The sequence below is a fragment of the Capricornis sumatraensis genome, chromosome 1, assembly GCF_032405125.1.
Source record: "Capricornis sumatraensis isolate serow.1 chromosome 1, serow.2, whole genome shotgun sequence".
NCBI classification, from domain to species: domain Eukaryota; kingdom Metazoa; phylum Chordata; class Mammalia; order Artiodactyla; family Bovidae; genus Capricornis; species Capricornis sumatraensis.
Window position 1 is genome coordinate 240,747,381 of NC_091069.1, and position 15,758 is coordinate 240,763,138.

Sequence of the window (15,758 nt, forward strand, 5' to 3'; positions counted from 1 at the left end):
CGTTGCGGGTCTTATGGGAGATGACAAGCAACTCACATTTAAACGGTGGAATACGGAGCCTTTGCAGGATTGGAAGGGAGGTAGCAGGGACACTGTTTAATTCACATTTCTAAAGGATAACTTAGGAGGCATTACGGAGAATGAATTATTGAGTCAGGAATAGGAGTAATAGCAATTAGGAGGCTACTGCTGGAATCTAGGTGAGAGACTGGGGGTCCGGCATGAGGAGAGAAATGGTTGGGTCTGAGACAGTAGGCAGAACTGACAGGACCTCCCAAAGGCTTGGATTCGGAGGTGTGGGTAAGGAAGGAATTAAGGAATAACTCCTAGCAACTGGCACACATGATGCCACCCTGACATGGAATCTAAGCAACAGGGAGATTCAAGAGCTCTCGGAAATCTTCAGCCTAAGGTTCTAATCAGACATTCAAGTGGAGATATTCTAAGGCAGGAGCTCTGAGGAGAGGTCAAAGAGGTCACTGGCCTACAGACAGAATTAAAAGCTTAAAAGTTGAATGCAATAGTCTAGGGAAAGAGCATGTTGAGTGAGAAAACTCACATCGAAGTCCTAGCAGGGTCCTTTAGTAGAGGAAAATTCAGAAGAGTAGAATCAGACGGAATGAGTAGGAGTGTCAGGTCAGGGAAACCAAGAGACGGTGAGGGGGAGACCAAGCATGTGAAATGAGGCTCAGAACTGACAAAGTCACTGGCGACCTCCAGGCCAGGAGAGCAGTTTCATGGCGGGGAGGCAGGTGGGGTTAGAGAGGATTAAGTTAAGAAAATAATGGGACACATCTATTACCTTTGACAAAGGAAGCAAGAAAATACAATGGAGAAAAGATAGCCTCTTCAATAAGTGGTGCTGGGAAAACTGGACAGCTACATGCAAAAGAATGAAATTAGATGCGCTCATTTAACATGCTAGTAAAGTTGTGTTCAAAATTCTTCAAGCGAGGCTTCAACAGTACATGAATCGAGAACTTCCAGATGTACAAGTTGGATTTAGAAAAGGCAGAGGAACCAGAGATCAAATTGCCAACTTGGATCATAGAAAAAGCAAGGGAATTCCAGAAAAACATCTACTTTTGCTTCACTGACTATGCTAAAGCCTTAGATGTCTGGATTACAACAAACTGTGGAAAATTCTTCACGAGATGGGACTAACAGATCACCTTATCTGCCTCCTGAGAAACCTATATGCAGGTCAAGAAGTTAGAATCAGACATGAAACAATGGACTGGTTCCAAACTGGGAAAGGAGTACATCAAGGCTGTATATTGTCACCCTGCTTATTTAACTGATATGCAGAGTACATCATGTGAAATGCCAGGTTGGATGAAGCACAAGCTGGAATCAAAATTTCCAGGAGAAATATCAACAACCTCAGATATACAGATGGTACCACTCTAGTGGCAGAAGGTAAAGAGGAACTAATGAGGTTCCTGATGAGAGTCAAAGAGGAGTGAAAAAGCTGGCTTAAAACTCAACATTCAAAAAACGAAGTTCATGGCATCCAGTCCCATCACTTCATGGTGAATAGATGGGGAAACAGTGGAAACAGTGACAAACTTTATTTTCTTGGGCTCCAAAACCACTGTAGATGATGACGCAGTCATGAAATTAAGAGATGCTTGCTCCCTGGAAGAAAAGCTATGCAAACCGAGACAGTGTATTAAAAAGCAGAAACATCACTTTGCTGACAAACGTCCATATAGTCAAAGCTATATGGAGGTGAGAACTGGACCATAAAGAAGGCTGAGCACTGAAGAATTGATGCTTTTGAATTGTTGTGCTGGAGAACTCTTGGGAGTCCCTTGGACAGCAAAGAGATCAAACCAGTCAACCCTAAAGGAAATCAACCCTGAATATTCATTGGAAGCACTGATGCTGAAGCTCCAATACCCTGGCAACCTGATGCGAACAGCCAACTCATTGGAAGAGATGCCAATGATGGGAAAGACTGAGGACAGAAAGAGAAGGGAAAAACAGAGGATAAGATCGTTGGACGGCATCACTGACTCAATGGACACGAATCTGAGCAAATTCTGGGAGATAGTTAAAGACAGGGAATCCTGGCATGCTGTAGTCTATGGGGTCACAAAAAGCCGGACACGACTTAAAGTCTCTGAACAACAATAACAGAACACTTCCTGATACCATATACAAAAATAAACTCAAAATGGATTAAAGACCTAAATGTAAGGCCAGAAACTATAAAACTCTTAGAGGAAAACATGGGCAGAACACTCTTTGACATAAATCACAGCAATATCCTTTTTGACCTAGAGTAATAGAAATAAAAACAAAAATAAACAAGTGGGTCCTAATTAAACTTAAAAGCTTTTGCACAGCAAAGGAAACTATAAACAAGATGAAAAAAACAACCCTCAGAATGGGAGAAAATAATTGCAAATGAAAACAACTGACAAAGCATTAATCTCCAAAATCTACAAGCAGCTCATGCAGCTCAATAACAGAAAAAACAAACAACCCATGAAAAAATGGGCAGAAGACCCAAACAGACATTTCTCCACAGAAGACATACAGACGGCTAACAAATACATGAAAAGATGACCAACAGCACTCATTACTAGAGAAACGCAAATCAAAACCACAGTGAAGTTATCACCTCACACTGGTCAGAGTGGCCATCATCAAAAATGTCTACAAACAATAAATGCTGCAGAGGGTGTGGAGAAAAGGAACACTCTTGCACTGCTGGTGGGAATGCAAACTGATACAGCTACTATGGAGAACAGGATGGAGATTCCTTTAAAAACTAGGAATAAAACTACCATGCATGTATGCGTGCAAAGTCACTTCAGTCGTGTCCAACTCTGCAACCCTATGGACTGTCGCCTGCCAGGCTCCTCTGTCCATGGGGATTCTCTGGGCAAGAGTACAGGAGTGGGTTGCCATGGTCGCCTCCAGGGGATCTTCCTTACCCAGGAATCAAACCCACATCTCTTATATCTCCTGCATTGGCAGGCAGGTTCTTTACAACTAGCACCACCTGGGAAGCCCAAACTACCATATGACCCAGCAATCCCACTACCTGGGCATATACCCTGAGGAAACCATAACTGAAAAAGATACAGGTACCCCAGTGTTCATTGCAGCACTATTTACAATAGCTAGGTAGGATAAGGAGCCAACCTAGGTGTCCACTGACAGATGAATGGATAAAGAAGTTGTGGTACATATAAACAATGGAACATTACACAGCCACAAAAAGGAACGCATTTGAGTTAGTTGCAGTGAGGTAGATGAATCTATAGCCTGCTATACAGAGTGCAGTCAGTCAGAAAGAGAAAAACAAATATAGTATATTAACACATATATATGGAACTAGAAAAATGGTGCTGATGAATCCTTTTGCAGGACAGGAACAGAGACACAGATGAAGAGAATGGACTTGTGGACACAGTTTGGGGGAGGAGAGGGTAGGATGAATTGAGAGAGTAGCACTGAAACATATGCATTACCACGTATGAAACAGGCAGCTAATGGGAAGTTGCTGTGTAACACAGGGAGCTCAGCTCTGTACTCTGCGACAGCCTAGAGGGGTGGGATGAGATGGGGGATGGGAGAAAGGCTCAAGAGGGAGGGGACACAGGTAGACTTATGGTTGACTCGCTTTGTTGTATGACAGAAACCAACACAACATTTTGAAGCCATTATCCTCCAATTAAAAATAAATTAAAAAAAAAAAAAGATGACAGTGGCAACAGTCACTGCAGACAATTCTCGCCAGAGACATCTGTGTGAAGAGGACAAGTGTGTGGAGCAGTAGGGAGGATGTGGAACTGAGGTTTTGTTTTGCTTTAAAGAAAGGAGAAACAACAGGATGTTTGCTTGCTGATAGGAAAGATCCACAGAGAGGGCTGGATCATAGGAGCCCCGTCTTGGGTGAAAGAGCCCTCCACCTCGCCCTCTGCTGGATCTAACCACACAATGCTCATGTGCTGGTGTCCTTCAGGCCCCAGGCTCTGCTCTTCTCTCTCCTTGCCCTCCTCCTCCAGATCTCCACAGCTTCAAATGCCTCTGCACCCTTGACATCTTTGTCTCCCCTTCAAACCTCTCCTCAGAAATGCAGATGCCGAGATTTCTACTGAGTGTCCCCAGGTTCCCACGCTGGCCCAGGCCCAGGCCCTGCGCCCACCTCTTTCGCACATCTGTCTTTTGAATAGGAGAGGGCTTCCTGTCAAACTTCTCCAGCCCCTTCACATAATTCTGCCTAGCCTCGCACATTACCAGCCCAACTGGCTAATGAGAAGCAAAACCAGTACAAAACCCAGCAAAATCTGGATCACCCTGCGATCCATGCTTCCACTACAGACACTGCTCCCAAAGGAAGTTCCTACAGTTACTTTATTTCCAACATGTATCATAAAATCTTTAATTAGTCTACAGCTATTACATTTAAGTCAGCAAGAGAAAGTACTACTTTATGATAATAAATATTAATGTGAGAAAAAATTCTAGCAAAGTGGTTTATTTACATGTTATTGCTGGAAAAAGTCCTTTAAACAAGACAGTGCAGAGAAAACACCTTAGAGCTAAGTATCAGCTTCTCAGATTCCTCACGGCAGCTTTAGTACATCTCATTTTTATGGCTTCTATATAGTCATATGTTCAGGTTTTCAAAGAGCTGCTACTTCATGATGACAGTAACTCTTCAGAGTTTATTTTTATTTCCAAGTTTGTGATTTTTAAGAGGCTACTTTAGGACTGTGAATTGTTTCACTGTCTTTTCACTTTCTCGCTTTAGTTCTTCGATGTGGGCATCTAGGCGCTCTAGAATGTGATGAGACCTCAGCTCTTCCTCTTCCAAAAATCTTGTGGCTATTGAACCAAGAGGAGACAGAGGCAAGGGACACTAGAAGAGAAACAAATTTTGACATATGTAAGTTGAACAGTATATTTCTAAGACACAGTATTCATGATATTTTCTAACTACCAATATCAAAAGGGGAATGTTTTCCTCTGGCAAGATATTGTCTTTATCCTAATGATAATAATAGTTTTTTTTAAAAAAGGTTCCACAAAAATTAACACAGATCTCTTCCTTTCTGACACAGTTATGTAAGTGTGAAGTGTCATATAAATATATTAGTTACTCATTTAAAGACTTTCAGAGCCTTCTATACACTAGAAGAGATATACTTAATGCTTATTTATTTCAAACTCACTTATAAAAATCTGAATGTTACTTTTTAAAGCATAGAAAATCTACCAGTAATAAATTAGATACCAGTTAAAAATCAATATTTTTCTTCCTCCAAAATTTGAGTCTACAGCCCCTTGTCTGAGATCACTGGTTTCAGAATTTAGATGTACCATATTCAGGTGATCCTTATCTGCAGTAGTTATTTTCTATAACGTCATCTCAAACACTGAACTAATGAATATTGAAACACTGCTCTTATGGGAAACACAAACACATACATACAAACTTCACATAGATTATAATCCCAACTCCTAAAAATAACTCACCAGGTAGATTCTGTTTGCTTTATTTCACAAAAAAACAAGGTTCACAGTGTTTAGTGACTTTCCTGAGGCCACCCCATTAATGGGTGCCAAAGTTGGGGTTCAAACCCTCTTCAAGCCCAGCATCTGAGCTTCGTGCACTGTACTGCCCCTGAGTGACTCTATCTTCTGGGCCTCTCAGCACAAAAGCTGAAACAAGAGGGTAACGTACCACCTTGGCTGACCTTAGCTGTAAACGTGCAAGTCCAGTGATACATTTTGTCCAGCTCTGCCATGTTCAAGAATAACTGTGGAAGTGCTTACGAGTTCTGTTTACAGGTAACTAATAGTTTAGCAAGTAGATGAATTCACAAATATAGAATACAGGACCTATGATGAGTCTGAGGTAACATCCCATCATCAAACACATTGGTATTTCTGACATAAAATGTTCAGTGGGATCAATCAACATTTTATCACATCATATCGGTTCAGGCCAGGTCAGGTCTTAGTGCCAAACTTAAAAAGAAAGTTAGTCATCAGGTCTTTTTTGGATTTCAGAATTACATATATAGCACATTTATTTCAACAACTAAAAGAGAACTCCTATGGATTTGTTGGCACATTAAAAAGTCAAAAATACTGAACTTTCACAGATACAGGACCATTACGGCTATGAGAATGAATGGCCAGACGTGAGTGCTTCAGCACAGAAGGCAAAAACAAGGGTGGAGAGGAGTCCTCACACCTGCAGGAACAAGGGGCCAGCCCTGTCGAAGGGCAGCGTCTGCCACCAGGGCCCCGTGGGGCGGCCCAGTCTATGGTCTATAACAGACACATCAGCTGCCATTACTTCCTCTGCCTTGACCCACTCTTTCCCTTTCCAGGCATTCCTTTTCTCCTTCACCACTGTCTGCGCCCCAGGACTATCTTGGCAGGCAGAGATATTCTTTGAACCAATCATTTCCAATACAAAGGTGACCCTCTCTGAAAAAAGGCAGGAAGGGAATTTTCAATTTTGGCTAAAAATAAATGAGTCCCTATAACTTATATTTAATAAGACACATTCTGAAAAGTACTTGTGGCTGAAGTCTTCACAAGCAAAATCTTAGGACAGAAATACATGAGAATAACAAAGGGTACTTAAGAGAAAGAACCAGTAAGGAGACAAAAAGAAAAAAAAAATCCTCTGCCTTAAAATTAAAAAAAAATCAAACTAAACACACTTAATAAACTAGTAAGATCAGAAAGTTTCCATACCGAAGATATAAAGTCTTCTGGGTCATTTATACTCTCAGAGATAGTGTCAGAAAAGTTGGCTTCATTTGTATCTAGCACTGAAGGCAGAGAGTTAGTTTTGCACAGAAAGTTAGATGGCAGGGAGACAGTGGAGCAGCAAGAGCTGATCTGATGGCTCGGGGGGCTGAAGCCCCTGGACAGGGACACAGGCTCTATGCTATCCGACGCTTGTCCTTGCAGAGAATGAAGACCTGCTTTGTAGGGCTCAGCCTTCATCCCATCATGCCTGTGCTGGCCGTGGGCTGAACTGGATAGCAGATTAGAAAATAAAGCAGATAAACATTGTAGCAATTTCCCTCCTTTAAAGAAACAGACTTATTGTTGGAAGTTCAATAAAAATACAGAACCAGACTAAGGAGAAGGCTATAATTTACAAAATTTCAGAAGCCCGTTCAGACCAGGCATTCTTTTCATCACCCTGGCCCCAAATACCCAATCCCCACGACCACGTCCCTGCCCCCACAGACTTACACAACAGCAAGGAAGACACTTAAGCTATCTAAGTGCCCTAGTGGGGTTGGTGGTAGGAGAGAGGAAGTACTGTGCAGAGAGAAGTCCCTTATCTTCATCTGGGGGTGAGGTGGGAGTGGCAGAGAGGGTGTCAGCAAAGGTTCCTGGTAGGAAAACATGTAAGAGCTGAAGTCGGGTGGTTCTTCATTGAATGCTGATGTTTTAGGTAACAATCTATTATTAGTTCACCAAAAATACAAAAGAAGCTTTTTATAAAAAGCTAACTTCCACTTCTTATGGGACAAGTGAAACTAGAAAGGTGGGAAGCAGCATGACAAAACTCAGGGGAATTAGGCTGTTATTCTCACCTACATCTAGAAGTTTACTTGAAAGTAATATATAACCCCCTGCACTTTTTAACCTAACAGCTTTACTTATACATACTGTACTTCAGAATTAAACATACGGTCCTTTGATAAGGATTTAATTTCTATAAATTGGAAATTACTCTCAAAGAAATGAGCATTACATAATAAAGATACATATTTTAAATAAACTATGAAGAAAATTTACTTGAACTCTGTATTCTTGAACTCAGGTACTCTGCTGTGTGTTGGTTTAAAGATCCTGTCCCGGTTTTTTTTGCATATCTGAGTAGAAACCTCCAGCTGACCTTTGGTATCCATCAAATCTTTTTGTAGTTGTTGATTTTCAGATACTAATTTATTTAATGCCTCAATATAATTTTCCTGGAGGTCTGCTAGTGAAATCTCTTTTGCCTAATAAAAAAGAACAGAGGCACTTAATTTGTAAAAGAATACTTGTGATCTGTGATACTTCTGGTGGGAAATTACTTTTAGCTGTGACTAGTTAATCTATGGTTTTACTTAGGAAAAAGTATAGATCTGGTTTTGGCACCTTAAAAAAAAAAAGGATGTGTTTCTTACAGTAAATGGGGTAGGAGCACAATGGGCTTCCCTGATGTATGAAAGAATATCCAAGGAGCTGGAGGAAGGCTGGAACTAGGATGGAAGAAAGCTACAAATGAAAATCAAATACAGACAAAAAGAAAGAAAATAGTAACCATGAATTCTCTTTTAAGAAAAGAGAAAGTTGAGCTTAGTGAAATAAATCAGACAGAGAAATACAAAGACTATATGTTATCACTTATATGTGGAAACCCAAAAATAAAACAAATGGATAATACAAAACAGAAACAGACTCACAGACACAGAATGGTTACCAGTAGGGGGAGGGAAGGGGGGTGCGGCTAGACAGGGGAAGGGAATTAAGAGGCACGAACTACTATGTATAAAATAAATAAGCTACAAGGATATATTACACAGCAGACAATATAGCCATTATTTTACAATAACTTTAAACAGTATAACCTATAAAAATATTGAATAACTATGTTGTACACTTTGATACAATATTGTAACTATGCAATTATACTACTATAATTTAACTTAAAAAAAAAAAAAAGAAAAGAGGGAGACAGGAGGTTGAACAGCCCCACAATACCTGTGGAAGAAAATCAAGAGACCTATTTCAAATAAAGAAATCTGTATATAAGGTTCTGAAAAGGAATTCTGACTGGCATGGACAACTTTTAAATAAACAACTCTCTGGTCTTAAAAACTTTTACATAATGTTGTACCTATTCTGGTATGTGAGATTGATTTTGACATGATAAGTCAGTATTCAACAAGGATAAGGTACAAATTACTACTCTGATATGGTTTGAATTCTGTAATTACAGATTTTACTGCTCTTCAATTCTAGATGTTTCCTAGTAATACAGTACCTAAAAAAACAGAAGGCTGGACCATTTTTTCCTAATGACAAAATATTCTCATTAGCATTCTGAAAAATTATGGTTATCATCTTTGGAATTTAATATGTTTAGCTTACCCTTTTCTATAAAGAATTTTTTGAAAATAAGTTGGTCAAGTAGTTTGACAAACACAATTTACCTAACAAAAAAATAAAGCTTAAAATACAACCATTTAACTATCTGTACTAGTAGTGACAGTAAGTTATAAAATCTTTCAGCAAGTTGTTGACAGGTAAAATCTCAAAAAAAAAATATGCAGGACATAGGAGTTAAAACTATGAACTACTGGAGACTTTTATTTTCACTGTGGTAAATAATTTATCAGAGCTATTGCTCTCATTACAAAGCTAATTAGATACTTTTATTAAGAGTTATTTAGCCAAAATTATTCATTTGTAAAAGTAATATCACCTTCCTAGGAAGGTAAATGCAAAATGGAACTTTCTAATAATTGTTCTTAATACATACATCATGTTTATACTGTAACTTCAAAATCAGAGGAAGTCTAAACTGCTGACATGATCCTCAACAGCCAGAGTTTGATATCTGATATCATTAAAGATATCTTTTAGAAGAAGATAATGTTTGCTTTTTCCAGGCAGGCATCATTTAAATTTTTCTCAAATTTACTATTTTATTAATAACAATTACAAACAAATGAATGTAAAAAGTAATATAAAAAGTGCATAGCAAGCACACACCTGGCTGTGTGAAGAAAGGACATCACTACCACTGTTAAGAGGTTTCAGGAGAAATTGAGCTGAACAGAATCTCTGGCCATAGTCTGGGTTAAGCACCTCTGAGAGTTCCCAACTCTTAAATATGAACATTACATAAGATGGAAGTCTCAATCAGCTATTTCCAAATCCTGAGCAGTGACAGACTTTATTTTCTTGGGCTCCAAAATCACTGCAGATGGTGACTGCAGCCATGAAATTAAAAGACTTTTGGAAGAAAAGTTATGACCAACCAAGACAGCATATCAAAAAGCACAGACATTACTTTGCCAACAAAGGTTCATCTAGTCAAAGCTATGGTTTTTCCAGAAGTCATGCACAGATGTGAGAGCTGAACCATAAAGAAAGCTGAGCACCGAAGAAATGATGCTTTTGAACTGTGGTGTTGGAGACTCTTGAGAGTCCCCTGGACTGCAAGGAGATTCAATCAGTCAACCCTAAAGGAAATCAGTCCTGAATATTCACTGGAAGGACTGCTGCTGAAGCTGAAGCTCCAATACTTTGACCACCTGATGTGAAGAACTGACTCACTGGAAAAGACCCTGGGAAAGATGCTGGGAAAGATTGAAGGCAGGAGGAGAAGGGGACAACAGAGGATGAGATGGTTGGATGGCATCACCGACTCGATGGACATGACTTTGAGCAAGCTCTGGGAATTGGTGATGGACAGGGAAGACTGGTATGCTGCAGTGCATGGGGTCGCATAGAATCAGCCACAACTGAACTGAACTGAAATCCTGAGCCTTTTGAAGACTCTGTGGTGCAAACCACGTTCTTGGTTTTCTCCACCACTAGCTTAGTATTGCTTATCAAGGTGTATAAAGTTGTTTTCCTTCCTTCCATCTATGCATCCTTCCTTCTTTCCTTCCTTCCATCCACCTTCCCCCTTACAAAATATTTAGCTGTTGTCTCCTCTCCTACTTTTTCCATCCTTGTTGGTTTGCTTTAAAAAACAAAGTCCTTTCACTTTAGTTTTAGAGGCATTTGGCGGGGGAGCATATGTTCATCTGCCACATAAATGACGGCATAACATTTTCCTAGTAAAGAAAATCAAGAAACCATCCCTCTACAGACTAACATTTACATTTTTAAAAAATTGTGGATACTGCAAACAACACTGAAATGACCGTTTTCATGCATTTGCTTCTCCGGGATGGGCTCTTTGGGAATGCAGACTGATGACAAAAGGAGAACAATTCAGCAATGACAACCAAAATCAGAAATGCACATGACTCAGGACTTTATAGACTACATGTATTTACATTCGGTTTAATGGACATTGCTAAACTGCCCTCCAGAATAGCTGTGTCAATTTACTTTCTCATTAACAGAGCACTAAAGAGCCTGTTGCTCTATATCCCTGCCAACACTGCTTATATCAGTTTTTAAAAAATCAATGTCATGTCAATAAACCAAAGAATATTTATTTCTTTTGACTATTAAAGGGATGTAACTGCTTTTCTTCTTGCTGAATTTCTGCATTACTTCTATGATTATCTATTTATGGACTATGTAGATCACAACAAACTGTGGAAAATTCTTCAAGAGATGGGAATACCAGATCACCTTACCTGTCCCCTGAGAAATCTGTATGCAGGTCAAGAAGCAACAGTTAGAACTGGACATGGAACAACAAACTGGTTCCAAATTGGGAAAGGAGTATGTCAAGGCTACATAGTGTCACCCTGCTTATTTAACTTATATGCAGAGTACATCATGAGAAATGCTGGGCTGGATGAAGCACCAGGTGGAATCAAGATTGCTGGGAGAAATATCAATAACCTCAGATATGCAGGCTTAAAATTCAACATTCAAAAAACTAAGATCATGGCATCCGGTCCCATCACTTCATGGCAAAGAGATGGGGAAACAATGGAAACAGTGAGAGATTTTATTTTCTTGGGCTCTAAAATCACTGCAGATGGTGACTGCAGCCATGAAATTAAAATACACTTGCTCCTTGGAAGAAAAGCTATGACCAGCCTAAATAGTACATTAAAAAGCAGAGACATTACTTTGCTGACAAAAGTCCATGTAGTCTAAGCTATGGTATTTCCAATAGTTGTGTATGGATGTGAGAATTGGACTATAAAGAAAGCTGAGTGCCGAAGAATTGATGCTTTTGAACTGTGGTGCTGGAGAAGACTCTTGAGAGTCCCTTGGACTGCAAGGAGATCCAACCAGTCAACCCTAAAGGAAATCACTCCTGAATATTCACTGGCAGGATTGATGCTGAAGCTGAAGCTCCGATACTTTGGCCACCTGATGTGAAGAACTGACTCACTTGAAAAGACCCTGATGCTGGGAAAGATGGAAGGCAGGAAGAGAAAGGGATGACAGAGGATGAGATGGTTGGATGGCATCACAGACTCGATGCACATTAGTTTGAGCAAGCTCTGGGAATTGGTAATAGACAGGGAAGCCTGGCCTGCTGCAGTCCACGGAGTCTCGAAGAGTCGGACACGACTGAGTGACTGAACTGTACTGAACTGAACCTATTTTCCTACTAGATCCCAATGACTGTATTATCTTTATAAGGCCTTATATATTAATATTTTATATTAACCTTTTGTCTGTTAACAGATTGTTTTCCTCTAGTCTATCAGTCTTTTAAATGGGGCCTTTTGTAGTCCAGAAATTTTATATTTTTATGTTGTAGAATTCTTTATGTTGTAAAATTCTTTGTGGTTTCAAGATGCGAAGGGAGTCTCACCCTCTCAAAAGATTATAAAAATGGTTCCCTGTATTTTCCTTTAGCTGAAATAAAGTATTCATGTAGTGTTGTGCATGTTCTTACACCCCAGCCTCCACAATCCTTGAGAGTGAAACTAAAACTACTTAGGAGCCAACAGGGCCATTGTATAACCATGAATTTTCAGAGGTATAGACTCTCCAGAAAAACAGAAAAGAAGAATTTCTAAAATCTCTGGGCATTTGACCCATATCAAGAAAAGAGGGGTAAGAAACAGATGGGTCATTTTGCAAAAATAACAATTTTATAACAAAATAGTTAAAAGAGCACCCACACAGTTGGTAACTCTCTGTTAGCTAATCCTGTTCTCTGGTTTCATAGACGCTTGCTTACATTTCTTATCCTCCCTACTGGATTATCCTAAGTCTTGTACAGACAAGAATCTTATTCATCCTTGTATCTATTACACCATTTACTAAATACTTTGAGCATAAAAGATTCTAGAATATTTGATTAAATGAAGTGTATTTTCTCTAGTGGCTCAGATGGTAAAGAATCTGCCTGCAATGCAGGAGATACGGGTTTGATCTCTGAGTTGGGAAGATCCCCTGGAGAAGGGAATGGCTACCCATTCCAGTATTTTTGCCTGGAAAATCCCATGGACAGAGGAGCCTGGAGGGCTATAGTCCATGGGGTCGCAGAGTCAGATACAACCGAGCAACTAAACCTTTCACTTAACACTTTCACCTTGTAGAAATATATTTAAAACAAAAATACTTAAAAGATGACATACTTTATAATGAAAAGACTGTGAAAATAGTCATTACAGTAATAATAACAGCATTAAATATTTATTATATACCTACTAAATGCCAGACATTATGCTAAACCCTTTATATATATTCTCTCTATTTTACATGTATTTTTATCACACATAGTATTTTTTAAAATCTTCCAGTTGCTGGAGTGAAGAGTGATATTTTGCTCACTCCTATCACTGTCTTGACTTCTTTTTGAGAAAGTTTTTGCAGAAGGATCACTTCATAGTTTGATCTTAGCTTTCTCTTTACAATATCAGTATTTACAAAGTAATTTCTTGTACAGCAGAAAAGCTATACAAGAGGCTTGTATAGCAGAAAAGCAAGTTTCTATATATGTACCTCATGTAAACCCAATTCCAATTTCATCACCATTTCAGAAAGATGACGATTTTCTAACTTCAGTGATTCCAGCTGACCCAACATCTCCTGAGAAGGGAAAAGTAGAAAAAACTAAATAAATATAATGAATAAATCAAATGCATCTTAAAAATTTTTTCTATATATAATTCTCATTGGATGAAGTAACATTCTTCATTCATATATACAAATACTTTCTAAAACATTTTTTGAAGAGGTGTTTCAACATGAATTTGTACGCATGCAATTAAGAGTATTATTCTAAACACATCAATCCAGGCACTGGTGACGCCCTGGCACTCCTCTTCCTGGCCTCTGCCTCCAGCATCTTGTAATCTGTACTCCTTTCAAGGGTAGTAGCTTATTCCTACTTGAAGATTCCTGCCTTCCTTGGCTTCCTGCTTCTTTTGTGAAAACTATCTGGTTTTCTTCCTTATTGTCTCTTTCCTTTTTAGCATCATTCTGGCACTTTTTTACCCTAGTAGTTTCCTAAGTTGGGTTCAAGTCTCTCCTCTTCACACTCTATGCCTTCTCCTTACAATATCTAAGTCTCTTGGGGTTTCAAATGCCAACTTCATGTAAAGACTTCCATGGCTAAATGTCTTACCTTGATTTTAATCTTGCACTCCAGGCCTTCTGTGGAACTATTAGATATTTCCATATGAAAGTCCAGCTTTTATCTCAAACCAGTGTCCCATCTGCCAGCTTCCCCATTTTTTTGTCCCTTTCATACAAATTCATTAATCTCCCCAAACCTGCTCCTTATCTTTTCTATATTTCATTAAAGAGCATCACTCTCTCTAATCAGTTGCCCAAGCCGGAATCCTAGTGACATTCTTCCCTAACTCTAACTCACTCTCCCTGTCCAGTCAAATACAAAGTCTAGTCAATCTTACCAAGCAAGTATCTCCAGAATGCATCCATTTCCCTGGGTCTCCCCTGCGCAGTGCTCAGGCCACCATCTCACTGCTGTGACAGCATCTGAGTGGTCTCTCTGCCTCCTTATTCTCCATACAACCACAGAAACTTCTTACTCCTGTTTAACCCATTCTCTACAGACCCCAAGATAACATGAAAACTCCTGCACAGGGCAGGCAGGCCCTTCGGGAGCAAATCCCTGCTTTCCCATTTCATCCCTCACCACCTGTCCCACCTGCCACAGTGAACAGGGTAACCTTCACCACTCACCATAGAAATAGTCTTTTCACTTGTCTGAACTACTCTTAACTCCTGCCAATCTTCACTAGACTGCTTGTTAACCAGCCTAAAGAAGAGGGTTAATAAAAATTTACTGAATTAAACACTATGGAAATTATACCTTTAATAAACTGAACCTTCAAAAACAAACTTCAAATAAAGAAAATTTTTGTTCAAGTTTCACCTTATGCTCGACTGCTTTTTCTTCTGCCTTTTGTATCTCTGCTCTGAGTCGCTTTTCCATGTCAGAGGAAGAACTTTTGGTGGAAGCAATAGTGATATCTCGCTGATGTAACTCTCGAGTTAGCTGGGAGATCTCCATCTTCATTCCTTCTAGTACAGAACTGTAACTCTGTTCAGCCTGTAAAATCTGTTCTTTCAACTGCAAAGAAAGCATTACAAATTGAGAGAAGACATGTTAGATAAAAAAAATATAATATTTATAATAGAGTAATTTTTACCTTGCCTCAAGTCATAAATTTTTCCCTAATTAAATCTGCAAAAAATTAGCAATTTACCAAGCTGCATATCTGTACTGAAGGTCAGGTAGTTATGCCCACAATTATTTATTAGATCTCCAAACAGTGAGAAATGGCTGACTCAAATGCTGAGAACCAGCATCAAAGAGCTGAAGCACACATTGTTTCAGTTCAGTTCAGTTCAGTCGCTCAGTCGTGTGAGCTGTTTCAAATCCTGAAAGATGATGCTGTGAAAGTGCTGCACTCAATATGCCAGCAAGTTTGGAAAACTCAGCAGTGGCCACAGGACTGGAAAAGGTCAGTTTTCATTTCAATTCCAAAGAAAGGCAATGCAAAAGAATGCTCAAACTACCGCACAATTGCACTCATCTCACATGCTAGTGAAGTAATGCTCAAAATTCTCCAAGCCAGGCTTCA

At 39.4% G+C, this 15,758-nt stretch overlaps 1 protein-coding gene across 2 annotated transcripts in view; it reads right to left on the reverse strand.

The window, feature by feature from the left end:
- Window positions 1-4,525: 4,525 nt before the first annotated feature.
- CEP63 (centrosomal protein 63) overlaps window positions 4,526-15,758 on the reverse strand; it is a 79,811-nt gene continuing 68,578 nt past the window's right edge. Inside the window, exons 11-15 of one of the 2 annotated variants that reach the window (XM_068974222.1) lie at window positions 15,047-15,244; window positions 13,648-13,734; window positions 7,795-8,000; window positions 6,733-7,018; window positions 4,526-4,879 (exon numbers count right to left, since the gene is read on the reverse strand). In XM_068974222.1, the coding sequence (XP_068830323.1) occupies window positions 4,721-4,879; window positions 6,733-7,018; window positions 7,795-8,000; window positions 13,648-13,734; window positions 15,047-15,244 (936 nt within the window). In that variant the 3' untranslated portion in view covers window positions 4,526-4,720. The remainder of the gene's footprint in view (window positions 4,880-6,732; window positions 7,019-7,794; window positions 8,001-13,647; window positions 13,735-15,046; window positions 15,245-15,758) is intronic. The other variant, XM_068974230.1, reaches the window with a different exon arrangement.